This window comes from Nesoenas mayeri, assembly GCF_963082525.1.
Source record: "Nesoenas mayeri genome assembly, chromosome: 10".
Lineage (NCBI taxonomy): Eukaryota > Metazoa > Chordata > Aves > Columbiformes > Columbidae > Nesoenas > Nesoenas mayeri.
Genome location: NC_137560.1, coordinates 18,326,886 through 18,340,811, shown reverse-complemented (window position 1 = coordinate 18,340,811; position 13,926 = coordinate 18,326,886). Strand labels below are relative to the sequence as shown.

Genomic DNA, 13,926 nt, shown 5'->3' with positions numbered 1-13,926 from the left:
CCATAGCTGCCCAGTCCATGCAAAGGAAAGCATCCCTATTTATCCAGAGCCTATAAAGCTTGCAGAGGTTCTTACCTGCTGTGCTCCTTCAAGCTAAGCTACCCATCCAGAGCTGTGCAAGCAAAGGCTGGGGGTGGGGGGGGTGGTGAATTGATGCTATTTTGTTCCATCCATCCTTAATAACTGATTGGATTTTTGCCATAAGAGAAGCTTGGAATTTTCCTTTTATGTCTGCTTGCGCTGACTGCCGTGATGCTGTCACATATCTGAAATAGTGAGACACTTTTGGAAATTCTGTGTCAGAAGTTGTCCTTGTTGACTTTCAAGGGACATATGGCTTTTAAGTACTTGAATCCTTTCTGATTTTGTATCTTGTGATTTAAGCAGGAAGGCAGCCCGTGGCAGATGCTAGAGGTAACTTGCTTGGTTGGCATCACTAACATACTCCACCAAATACCACTGCCTTCCAAGAAAGACACCAAACCACTGCTTGGCACACTGCTTTTCACCTATTTTAGATGATGTGGTCCCACAACCTTCCGACCCAGCAAGGAAAGAGCCTTTGCTGCTTCATATGAAAACTCGACATGCCGCCTCTGGTATAGATCATGTCTTCAGATAAGAATAACTCTTCTTGGAGTTATAAAACTGGATGTGCAAGTGAGGAAGAGCCATCAGCATGTGGAGCAGTGAGGACAAAGCGGGTCTAGAGAGGGCTGAGCAATAGAAGCCTTTTCTGCAGTGCCCTTTTTCTTACAGCTCTGTGAATATCTGCCTTGCACATAATCATGGAGGAGTGATCTCCCATATTAAGATGATGGGATAGGATGTCCCCATGAAGCGATCAAGCTAATTTGCTTTAATTGCGGAATTAAGAGGTTTTGGTTGCTTTGCAATCATTATTACCATTTTAATTCAAAGATAAAAAGCTAGGAGGCATCAAATACACTTAGATTAGTCTGAGATAATTTTGTTAAAAAATCCTACCACAACAAGAACAAATAATGAAAACCCCTTCCAAAATTAAAGACCCTAAAGTAGTTCTTTGCATGCCAGACCTGGGTTTTAAAGTCAGATTTCTGTGAACAGGTTAAAACAAGTGAAAATCGTGCATTGATATTTCTACCTCTTTCTCAACTTGTAAATAAATTATCAAAATCACATTACTCATAAATTACTAATGTCTATTATATCTGGATGTTGTGGAAGACGTGTGTTGCACACCTGTCTATATCAGAGTACCTGATCTGTTGATTAGAAAATGAATTAAAATAAAGGGAATGCCAGTGGTTTAAATAAGTAATGTTGTAAACAAAAGATTGTGGAAGGAAAATAAATATGTTTTTTTTTTAAGTGGAAATTTTTATAGGAGCTTTAATTAGATTTTGGCAGAATACGTTATTTTAATGTTTTTTCATTAATGAAGACTGCTCATTGTTTAGCTTGTACAGTAAAAATAAGAAGAAAGTAATCTTGGATTCTATTTAAAGAGCAGCCTGTGTATTAAAAACCGATTAAAGCAACCGCGGTCATTGACAGCAAGGTTTTGCATGAGAAAAGAATGCAGAATCCATCTAGGAAGCATCAAGTAATTTCAGACAAGGATGGGTGATAACACCTCTGCTGTTATGTGGAGAATGAAACCTCACACATAAGAATGAGCCAGTGTTGTTGAAGTTTGTGATCCCGGCTCTGCTCTCATGCCATGAATACCAGTGAATGCTTTTGCCCCTGATTTCAGCAGGGATAAGGTCAAGTCCCCAGAGACTGGGCTGCGATCCCAAATGAGCTCAATGGGCTCCGCATCCCCTGAGCTGGAGATACAGGGGCTGTGGTGGAGAGATGCTCTGGGCCAGGGATCAGAACACGGGTCTGTGCAGCTCTGCCTGTGGATACTGGGTGACAAAACACCCACGGCAGCTGGGGCCAAATGCTCCTTCCTCACAGCGTTCCTTGGGGAAGGACGGGACTATCTGATGCTTGGATTGTCCCACCATTGCAGTGGAAATGTGGATTATTTATTAACACAGGTGAGGGCTCTTAGGTTGTTTTGGGTTTTGGAAACGGAATTATTTGTCAGCCTTTAAAAGGCTGATTCAAACTCATTCAAAATTTTATTTGATTAAAGCCACGATGCTCACTATTGGAAAAATGAAATACAAATAGCCATAAGTTACTCTTGTTTCAGGTGGGTAAATGTCACACACAGAATGAAGGTGGTTTTTTTTTACTAGGTTTAAGTGAAACAGAGTCTTTATATAGTGTCATGTTTTTATTTAAAAGCATTTATTTAAAGTTCTAAAAAACAAAGAATTCAATAAAGCAAGACAGGTGAAACTGCAAATGATTAATGATATAATTCTCAGTACTTTATAAAGTGTCCAGCACTGAAGAGATTTATACAGTGCAGAATGGCAATTGTGCTTTGATGGAAGGAATAGGTAATCAATACCTGCAAGCTTAGAAAAAGTGTTCTATTTCCTCCTCTAATGATATAGGGTTTTTTGCAACGCGAGGATGTCTGGAGCATGAGACGCTTGGAAGAAGAATTAATTTGAAATCTGTAGTGGAAGATCAGTTTCAATTAAAACTGCTCTTGAATGTCCATGGAAAAAAGCAGGCACTTAGGCTTAAACCTTCTGATGGCTACCAGTGAATAAATGAATCCCACTGCACTATTCTTGATTACATTTTATAGGTTGTTGAGCTTATTTTTTTCTAGGGTATGGGATATAATACATTTACTGTGGTCTCAAAAGAAAGAAAATTTTCCTCTCACCACCCCAGCTCCGCTTTTGTATTTTCATGCTAATTGTTAAAACTGGGATGGCCCCAATGCTGCGTTGCTGGGAATGGAGATGTTGGGGTCACAGCCTCTATTTCTGTCTAGAATTGCTGCCATAATGGTGTAGGTCATGTTGCATGTAATAATTTGCATATCAAAAACTTGTGAAAGAAATTAATGGAAAACCCAGACGTTTATATAATCCTGTGCTGATTTGAACTAGCAGGTCTTAAACCTCTAAATCAGAGCTTAGCCTTATGACTGCAATTTGGGATGTCAGGACTTGGAATCAGAGCACCAGCACTAAGTTGGGGTTTTGAATTGCTGAGAGAGTTTCATTGCATTAGATTTTTCGTTAATAATTCAGCACCAATGCAGAAACATTTTATGCATGAAAACTAATACTATCTATCCCATGAAGAGAGCAGATACTGCAAGGCTTTTATTTTGTAAATTATAGATTTAGAACCAAGTGAAGCTGCTGTATTTATAGAAATAGATGAATTGCTATTAAACTAATCCAAACAATTTAAATTTATTTTAGAGAAAGCAGACTTTTAATTTTTTTTTAATGTTACAAAGCTATAAAAGCCTTTAAAGGTCTATGAAGAGCTACATTTCAATGACAGTCAGTCCAGATACCAAAGTCGCTTGAGGTTTTAATTCAACATGGTGGCTGGTTGGTTGGTTTGTTTACCCTTAGGGCTTATTTTATTAATTTTGATAAGACAGTTTTCAGTGCAAATTGGTTGAGAGCTGGCTATAGTATTTTTTTAAAGTCTTTGTGACAAGATGCATGGAAGGAACCCTACAGCCCCTGATAAAATAAATCCGCCTGCTCAAAAAATAAATAATTATCCCCATTGGCTGAAGGGTCACCAAAATACTTTACAAATAAGAATTTGAGTGTGCAGCTCCTTTTGAATGCACAGCTGAAACCACTGCGATAGCCTCCGTGGGCAGAGTGCTTTTGAACATGTTTTTAACAAAGCCAAAAAACGGGAGCTGGCAGGTTTGATGATTATGTGTAGTACTAAACATTTTAAAGCAAACTCCTAAATTTCATGGAGTAAGTGCAAGGTTATATGACAAGCAAATCTGACTTGCCAATTAATTCACTGTGAACCAATTAGTAAGAGCATCCTGAATCAGGAAAAATATGTGTTTGAGTGGGAGATGTTTGGTTTTCCCCATGTAGGGTTTTTAATAATTCTGTTCGCCTTGGCTGTGGTATATTGGGAAATTAACTGGAAGTGGCTTTTGCTGACAATACATGTTGAACCATGAGATAAGTGAAACTGATTTTTAACCTGGACAGATGATGTAAATGATTTTTAGAGGTTGTTGTAATTTTGTCTAATTGTAGTTGAAAGTAAAACACTCCCTTGTTGGTTTGGTTACCATACAACATTTGTGTGTGATAAGTATAGCACGGAGTCTTACTATTGATTAAGTGTCCTGCATTAGCCCACGGGACGATAGGAAGAATGCTTTTTGCAACTAGACAGGTTGAAAGCTAGGGGCCAAAGACTCTGGCCTTCACAACTGCTGGGTTTGCATGGCACTAATTAAATTTATATATGCTTCTCAGATGCAAGGGTAATAAATGCATATTGGTGCATCATTTACTGCTGTCTGCCTATCGAACAGCCATGCTGACTGTGTAGTTCAGAGGTACGATACAGGAGTGACATTGGAGTCTCAGGAGAGCAGAGTTCAACTCTGGGTTGTAACTTGGTTTTGGTAGATGAGCTTGGGCAAATTGCTTCCTTCCTCAGGCCATCAGTTTCTCTGTCTTTACATGAGAATAATGGTGCTGATCCATGTTGTAAAGCACTTAAAGAACTGTGAGTGAAAAGTGCTTTACAAAGAACCCTGTGCTGTTTTTTTCAGGATCTTAAACCACTGTTTGCACTCATAGGAAAGTAATCTCTTAGTCTCTGTTAATACAATTTAAGAGTTGGAGAGGGAGGTCACAAGCAAAATCTGAAATTCACTGGAGATCCTCCTGTGTGTGCTGTTGAGGATCCCTTGTGTTCTATTGCATCTAGAGCTGGTATGTGGTGGTCTTTGCCCGAAACCTTTGATGTTTACATATTTTTTATTGACCGTGCTGTAGAACCTCGCAGAATAGGCAGGGCGAGTTAGGGCTGTGGCAGATTTAGTGATGGTTTGCAATACTATCTCTTGCCACTCCACTGTCACACCCTAAGACACTGCTGCTTTCCTTCTCCCAGCAGCAGTGCCCATGCAATTCTGTCACAAAATTCAGTTAAACAATTTGGGGGTTGAGGACTCTTAATACACCAAAAAGTGATCTGGAGCCTGGCAGAAGCTCTGAAACAGGAGCAGGATGCATTCCTCCTCCTGTGCCTTGCGAGTTGGCTGGGCAGCTGTCATAACAGCGATATCTTAAACTACTGAAGAATACTTTAAAGCATTATACTGAGCCCATGAGGACTCTGCCAAACACCTGATGTGCTGGGGCAGAGGCTGCTGGAGTCACTTCTCTGTGCCGCTCTAGCACGCTCTTCTCCTACTGACCTTGCATGGCGGCAAGCAATGGACTCACAGATTGTAGAAGTTTATATTGCTTTCCAGAACTTAAACTCCTCCCTGTCATTTTATTTTAATCAAAAAAAGAAGAGGGGAGGAGAGATGACAGGGCTTGGCTCTGTGTCAGCTTTGGGCTAGCTGTCATGCAGCATGGATGGCTCTGACGTGCCCAGGTACAGACGCACATGCTGCCCATCAGTCCTTGGAGCTTCTCATTTACTGCTGTTTGACTTGACTTGTTTTGAGGGAGTCCTTTACATCAGGTGAGAACAGGCTGTGCTAATAAGAAAAACAGAAAATTCGTGTAAGAGCAACAGCAAAAGACAGTTACAGTATTTTCCTGATAGGTCATTGTCCTCTTTACTTCATCTAGAGTAAGTTTTTTTTTTCATTTTTCGTTTTCTTCAAATTTACTAATAAACATTTAGCTTAGTTCTTCCTTTTAATCATTTCTGGCTTCAAAACCTTCAAAAGAAATGAGGTCATTAATAAAGATTATATTATCTAAGCAGAGTATTGCACAAATGAGTTAATGGATAGCTGTTACATTATTTGCCTCATGTGAAAAGATAAACTATATAGTAATAGATTAAGGCTGAAGCTGTAGGAAAGTTTCTGTAGCACCATGCTAATTCAGAACATATGCACAAGAGGAACTTGGGAATTGCAGATAGTTTTATAGAATAGTAATTAAAAAAAAAAGGGAGGGGGTGCATTGTTCATTACTGCTAGAGGCAAAGTTGGAGTGCTGTGCAAAGATAATGGATTTCAATCTCCTCGTAAGTTTACAAGTCTTAACCTCTTTCAAATGCTGGAAATGTAACTGCGGTGGAGTTACCTGGGGATCTTATGTGCTTCATCCTCTTCCTTAAGAGTTATCCAGAACTGCTGAGCCACTGGAATGTTAATTGGCATTGGTATTTTTTGACAGGTACCTATGGTCCTGATCACTGGGTTACTTCCAGTGAGAAGTGCAGAGGGTCTCACCAGTCTCCCATAGACATCATAGACCATCAGGCACATGTCGGAGATGAGTATCAAGAGCTGCAGCTTGATGGTTTTGACAATGAATCTTCGAACAAGACTTGGATGAAAAACACAGGAAAAACGGGTATGTTCTTTTCTGTTTGTCTTCATAGCATGCCTGCAGTCAATTAAAAATTCAAACCATGTTCCACCCTCCTCTTTTTTCATTGTTCTGTTGTTTGGATTTTGCTGCTTGCTTTTTTTTTGTTAATATAATTTTCCAGCAGCAGTCACTATCTGCCTCTGCATTCTGTGCAAAGCTAGTTCTGCAGGTTGATTTTAAGGGTTTGTTGTTGTTTTGGTTTGGTTTGGTTTTTTTAAGGGATTTTTTTTTTAGGTTCTCAGTATAAAATAATTCTCTTGGTAGTCAGTTGTTCCTCAGAATAAAAAGCTGCATAAGTGTTTCAAGGTGTAACCTTGAATTATCAGCTTTGGGAGGCTGGAACATCTAATCCAAAAGAATGCTGAGATGCAAGGTGCTCAGACTTTTGTAAGAAAGGGGAAATCTTAGAAACTGGAGGGTTTTAGAAAAGAAAGAGCAATAACTACTCAGAGTAGTAGGGGCTTATTAATGTGTTTCTGATATGATTATAGCACTATGTTCTTCACTGAAGTGAATCCTCTTCTGCTTTGTCTGTTCTGGCTTTTATAGAAGAGAACAGTCAAAGTACTGCTTATTTTCACCAAAACAGTTCACCAAAAGGTCAAGGTTGATTTATATGCAGAGCTGTATGCATTTGATTACTCTTTAATTCTAAAAATGTAAAAAGCAGAAATTATAAGGCCACCCTCTTCACTTGACAAGGTCAGGTATTTTTAGGGAATTGGATTAAACCACTAATTAATTCAATTTTATTTATTGGGAGTATATTTTTATCTTCGTTAACATTCGACACGCATCTCTATAGAGCTTTATGTAACGTGTCTCTAGTCGGAGGTCTGCTAGCAAAACCCAGGGCAGGTACCTGCTCCGGGACTTTGGAACGCAGCTGAGCACGCAGTGTGACCTCTGAACACCCTCTGTGGCCAGGGGACCTTGGATCTGAGCCCAACCTGGAGTCCAGCAAGAGCTTCAGATCCAGTTCCAGCGATTCAGGTTCTTAGCAGGAATTTGGAGTTATTGCCCCCAATATGAGATGGAGTGACACACTGTGATCCTGGTTTCTTTCACTGCAAAGCAAACCCATTTATAGTAAACCACCACCAAGAGTAGAGTGGGTTTCTGATGCATTACTGAGGTTTTTTTTCCAGCTTCACTAAGAAATGTTCCTGTTTCCTTTGAAATCCTGACTTAGTTGCCCTTTGTAGCAACGTGAGGTTCAGGCAAGGCTGAATGCTCTGGAAGTTTGGAGCTTAATTCGTCTATTCATGTTATGCACCCTGCCCTTTTGGTCACAGAGGGGTGTTTGTAGTAACCAGCAATAAACATAATTAGAAATATTACTAGAAAGTGATTAGTCTAAGGAAGGTGCTAATGCTCTACTGTACATGTAATAGGAACATATTGCTGCGCGTACAATAGGAAACCATGTTGAACTGAAACATGCCAGCAAATTTTCCAGTTTCCACGCAGTTGGCAAAGAAAGTTGTATCTTCAGTCTCCTCTGCTTGGTGATTTTAGCACTGCTGCTGTATTTGATTTCCTCACCCATTGGGGTATGGATTTTTGCTGACAAGTTATTGCTTCGCAGAGCAACAGTAACTGTCACTTTTCTTGGTAACTTACGGCCTTTTACTGGTAACGTGAAGACTCTTTTTGCCTTGCTGTCATCCCTGATTTCTTCTGCTGGGCTCTTAACTCCTCCCTTATTTTACCGAGTCCTATTCCTTTTCTTGTTTTTCTGACCTTTCGAAGAAACTTGCCTGGGTTTAATTTTTAAGATGGGTAAGTGGTAGAGCAGCAAAGCATTAGGATGTTTTGGTTTGTGGGTAGAACATAGAGGCAGGTTGTGCCATAAATTGCGATGCTTTTTGGCAGCAGAGTCTTGGAGCAGATGGCCACATGAGACCTTCATATTGCAGACTGGCAGAGATAGTAAACTAAATATCAGTTTAAGCGGTGGTGACGGATGTAGAGGGCATTCCTCAGCAATTAATGACTGGTTAAAGGAGACAGGGGTCTAAGGGAAAGCTGAAGGCCCTTAACCTTGATGCTCATTAACTGGCAGAAAATGCGTTGCTTGGGTTATTGTTGTTGCTATTGGACCTAGTAATTTGGGGGTGGGGAATAGAATAATTAGTTATTTTTATGCTTGGAAATGTTTAAAGGTAAAGATGTTACTGCTCTTTAGATTTGTTGTGCTCTTTCTTGTTTCCCCCTCACTCCCCATCAGGTAAAGGGCAGACAATGTACAGAAAACAGTGTTTCTTTCAGAAAATGGAAATGGATTCATTAAGCCTCTGTCTCGACTAGAAATGCTTTTGTGCATGATTACACTAGCAAAGGCACTAATGTGGGTTCCATTTCATCACCGTAGTAGCTGGTTCCCAAGTGGTACAGATCACTTTGAGACTATAAGCACATTTCATAGTTGCATTTGCATTAGTTGTTTTCATTTGTGCCACCGCATAATTAAGTGCTCGCTGGTATCAGCCGGCCTGAGGCTGATGAGGCTTCTCCAAGCCTGACCTGCCCCGTGGGAAGAGAGCACCCGTGGGAGCAATGCCCACACCAGCGTTACACGGATATCACCACTTCACTCCTTTTTAGGTCACTGAGAGCTTCTAAAAACTCCTTCCACTCAGAGAAACCTACCAAAACTTCTGCCAGAGGTGTATTTTTCTTAAGTAATTTTCCTACATGATGTGCATCATTCTGGCTCGCCCTGGCCCGTCAGAGCTGCTCTGCTTTGGATCCAGGTTTATTTTTTGCTCTCATGAGGGTGATGGGCATAGAGCTCCAGCCTTGATCCTGCAAATGGCATCAGACAGTTGTGATCCTGAGGGCTGTGCAGCACCTCCTTTGGGTCTGAAATCTCAGTTATATAGTATTTTAAATCAATGGGCTTTGGGGGTTGATTCCTTGCTGTGTGCTGTACAGAAATCATTGGATAAAACCAATGACTCCTGAAACTCAGTAAGGTGATGTTTGGTTAATTCCAGTCCTGAATATTAGAAATGATGTGAAGGAGAGGGAAGCCCCCAAATCAGTGGCAATAAGGGGATGCTGCTGAGATAGGAAGGTGATGGGAACATGTGTTGTACAGCTCAGCAGCGTAGGAAATACTGTAAAATGAACAATTAGATGAACATTTCAGATTGTACATCCTCCTAATTATCCTTTTAATTATTCATTTAAAACAAGTAAAATGACCCCTGACAGAGCCATAAATGATTTAGGAACTATCAAATATTTATTAGATGCAACTGAATCCCCACAGAGGTTTTTAACAGATGCACACAAATCTGCTTTTCCTGTATTCCTCATCTCCTACAATTTTATCTATGGAATTTATAACCAGTTGAGTGAGACTTTCAGTATTTAAAATGCTGCTGAGCTCATTGAGAATTTTTCTAGGAAGGGAGAGAGCAGTGGTACTTTGAGTCACGTTTCACAGATCTGCTGTGAGGCAGTGGCCGCCAGCTGTGCCCTGACTGGCACAGCCAGTATCCTATAGCCAGTCCTACACCTCCCATCTTCCTACACAAACACGTTGAGTGCTAAAAGAACCAGAAACCGTGGAAGAATATAGCTTTGTGATGTAATTGTCGCAATTTAGAAACGTGTGAACATCTCATGCAATTTAACATTTAGAGGGTTTTAGCGTAAACAATTTAAAGTTGAGATGTTTCTACATTGCACGATTGCACCTGAGATGAGGCTGCTGTAGCCAACTGAGTGTGTCCTGGAAGGGCAATCACAGTGTGCAGAAAGCCCAGCCTGCAGCAAAGCCTGCCGCTCGGTCACCAACAGAGGAATACGTTTATTTCACTACTTTTTTTTTTTTCCCCAGAAATGAATAAAATCCTCCTTATTCCATAATAAATTTGGATTGATATTAATGTTCTTGTTGTGATGACACACTTGGCTTGAGAACACAGAGAAATCCTTGTGGGTTATGCTATTTCCATGAAACAAAAACAAAAGAACCAACCTAAAAACTTTAAAGACAGAATTCTGGACACAGCAAGCGGTGGTCTGCAGTGGCTTTTACAAGAAAATAGTTCTGATTTTAGTTCTGGTTTTAAGCAGCAGTTTTGTAAGGGATAAGAAGAAAGGATTTTGTAAGGAGTGATTTTTAGGAATCATGCATGTTAGAAATGGGAGATGCTAGAAAGGCGGGTGATCTTGTAGTGAGAGCAGCAGACAGGGATCTTTGGAAAGCTGGATTCATTTCTTAGCTGGACTATAGACCTCCCCTGTAACATGTGCCAGCTTCCACCATATGATTTTGCCCTCTATTTGGACCTACAGCTTTTATTGTTACATAAAATACAAAGGAAAGCAAATACAAAGAAGATCCTTTTGACCCTTATTGAATCATGTAATAATAATGTCGAAGTTACTGTAATAAACCCCAAGTTCTTATGGAGGACTTCTGATGAGTGGTTCTTAAAAACTTTATTGTCACTCTTCCCACTTTACAGAAAGGAGGAGCAGGGAGATTAAGGCAAGTACGTGCCATGTCCAGCAGTAGAGGTGGGACAGGGCACTGAGGTTCTCTCTTTTCCCCCCAACAACACTGAGGAAATCCAACAAGCAGAGGATCCATTCTTTTCCTAACTTGTGATCTACAGACCTTCAGTAATATTTCAAGGCCAAGAAATGTGGTCAGCCATTACTCCCTGGAACCACATTAAAGAGGTTCTGATGGAGTTTGCCATTCAAATTTCAATCAAAGTCCAATAAAGAGGGCAAAAAGTCCTTTAGAAATTTGGACTTTGTAATTTTCTGTAGTCTACGTAACTTCATAATCACTTCCATAATTAGCCAGCATTACTTGCAGACTTTTTTTTTTAAACCAATCCCTGTAAAGAGGAAAATGATGACCTGACATTTTACTTGCATTAGAAGTAGTATTCTAATATAATGAGCAAAGACTGTAAATGCTTCAGAAAAGCTGTGCTAAGAGTGCGTTTCTCCTTGCTTTGTGTATGCAGTTGCTATCCTGCTGAAGGACGATTATTTTGTCAGTGGTGCTGGGTTGCCGGGCAGATTCAAGGCAGAGAAAGTGGAGTTTCACTGGGGTCAAAGCAACGGATCGGCTGGCTCTGAACACAGCATCAATGGCAAGAGGTTCCCTGTTGAGGTGAGTGGAAAGACATGTGCTTATGTTGTGGGGTGGGGGGGTGGAAAAATCATAATGTATTGCTGTAGTTTGAGATGACTGTGAAATAGGGCAGCGTTTCCTTCAGTGAACATATCACTTTCAAGGCCCTTCCGGCCCTTGCAGCACTCTATCATCTCTTATGTGCTTTTGCAATGTCAGCTCTGAGCTTTGCTTTGCTAGCATTGCCAGCTCTCACGTCCCATGGGTTAAGTTGCAAACAGCCACTTTTCTGGTTTCTCCCATAAGCTTTTCATGTGTGGGAGGATCTCCTTGCAAATATCCACAAAATGACCTCGTTGTCCTCCAAATCTTCCTTTCCCATGAAGCTCACAAACAAATAGCAGCAGTTTGGGAGCCGTCATACCGAGGCCGCTGTCTTTCATTAGTATTGCTTCCTTGCACACATCCGGCCCTCGCTTTACCTGTATTCAGCTGCGGTCTCCTGCCTTGCGCTAACACGGAGCTGTGCAAACAGCTGTGCGTTGGCTCTGCCTGTGCCGGAGCCAGCTGGAGCCGAGCCAGCCGTGGAGATGCCGTAACAGAGCAAGGCATCAGCTCGGGCACAGCACCCTGCGAACGCAGCAGCGTTCAGGGCACGGGGCTGGGCCACCATCTGCAGCCGAGCGCAAGGTTGGGTCTATAGATGATGGGGAGAGTCCCGGTGCCGCAGGCTGCTGCGGAGTCTGGTGCGGTTGGGTCTTGGCTTGTGCCCGGGAGTCCTGGGTCGCTCTGTCAGCACTGCGATGTTTTCTGTGTCAATAGAGTTTGTTGATACTTTTTACTTTGTATTCAAGGTTTTGCATGGTGCGATAAAGCAGATGTTATCTGGGGTTACCTTTGCCTGTTGGTAAGCAGATAAGCACTTCCAGAGCGGGGCATGTGGATGTGAGCAGGTTGAGGGGAGCTGTGCTTGCCCAGAAAGTTCACGTGTGGGCAGAAATGGTTGTCTTGTGAGCTGGGTCTTGCAAGAACTTGATTCAGCCCCCAGCTTACTGTAATTTGTCACATGTGTCACATTTTTCAGAGGTGAGAAGGAGCTTCCAAAGTGTAAAAGGAGGTTGTAATATACTCTAGTGCATGAGCAGAGTCTCTGATTTTTACCTCCTTACTCCAACTGCCCCATCACATGAGAATCAGAACCCATTTTTGTCTCTCAGTTCTAAACCTGTGCATTGGATGTTCTATTTTCTTACTTTTTAGAGAGCTTTTCCAACAACTTCTGGCTTGATGTAGCTCTAATTTCTTACAAGGGGCAACGCCTGAACACATGGAGCAAAGGCCCAAGTGTTGTCAAGCAGCTCTGTTGGCAAAACTGATTTTTTGTAACCCTATTTTTGGGTGGCAAAAGGAGCACTCAGGAAGTCTACAGAGCCAGTCAACTCCTCCTGTGAAACTGCGGGGAGTGGAGATGGTAAAGGAGCCTGGGCTGCCTTGTTTGTGTCAGAAATAGTATTTCCACTTCACAAACCCTTTCTTATGATGCCAAGGCTATTAGATGCTGGCTTGATGAATGGAAGCTATTAAACTTTGGAAAAAGGCAGATTCCTAAGAAATAATTTCACTTTGGTTTAAATATTCTTCATTTTCTTTTCAATTGGTTTGAATACTAATTTTCTCTGCTTTAAAAATAATAATAAAAAATAATGACGCTGCCTTTCTGAATTCAGGTCACTTGTTTATTTAGGCTACCCAAAATAAATTGCCATATCAGATAGGTTTAGTGTTAATCTTAGTAATGAAAATATAATTTTCCAAGTGATTTGTGTTCATTGCAGTGACATGAACCTCTGTTCTCTGACCTTCCTCCATATGATGGCATTAGCAGAATTCCCACAGCCATTCCTTTACTATTCTTTAAAGGAAGACCAAGTTCCAAACCAAGCCTTTCCCCATTGTCATGCTACCTACCTCCTGCCCAAGAATTAAGCGTTTCAGTCATGTACTGGAAGGGATTTTCATGGGTGGATTTTGACAGGTCCAATAGATCTCAGGTGATGAAACCAAGTCCTTCTTGCCAACGCATGCAAAAATAGTCCTCATAGTTGGGCTTAGACCTCTCAAACAGTAACTGCACAAGCATGCATAGTGAAGCTTTTAATTTGCAATGCAAATTGAAGGTCAGCTTGCAACTGTCTGATGCAACCCTGATTGTGTGATGCTGGGAGGTCTGTACCAGAAATACTGTACTTAATTTGAGAAGTGGCATATCTAGGAAGGCTGTAGAAATGAAAAGCCTAAATCCTGTCCTACCCAAAGCAAAGCCCAAATCATTCTGATTATTCTGAGCCT

The 13,926-nt window shown here is 41.2% G+C and overlaps 1 protein-coding gene across 1 annotated transcript in view; it reads left to right on the top strand.

Moving 5' to 3' along the window:
- Positions 1-13,926, top strand: part of PTPRG (protein tyrosine phosphatase receptor type G) — a gene marked incomplete at its 3' end in the record, with an annotated part of 399,742 nt that overhangs the window by 208,244 nt on the left and 177,572 nt on the right. Inside the window, exons 3-4 of the mRNA XM_080350803.1 lie at positions 6,273-6,452; positions 11,468-11,616. Coding sequence (XP_080206929.1) covers positions 6,273-6,452; positions 11,468-11,616 — 329 coding nt within the window. The remainder of the gene's footprint in view (positions 1-6,272; positions 6,453-11,467; positions 11,617-13,926) is intronic.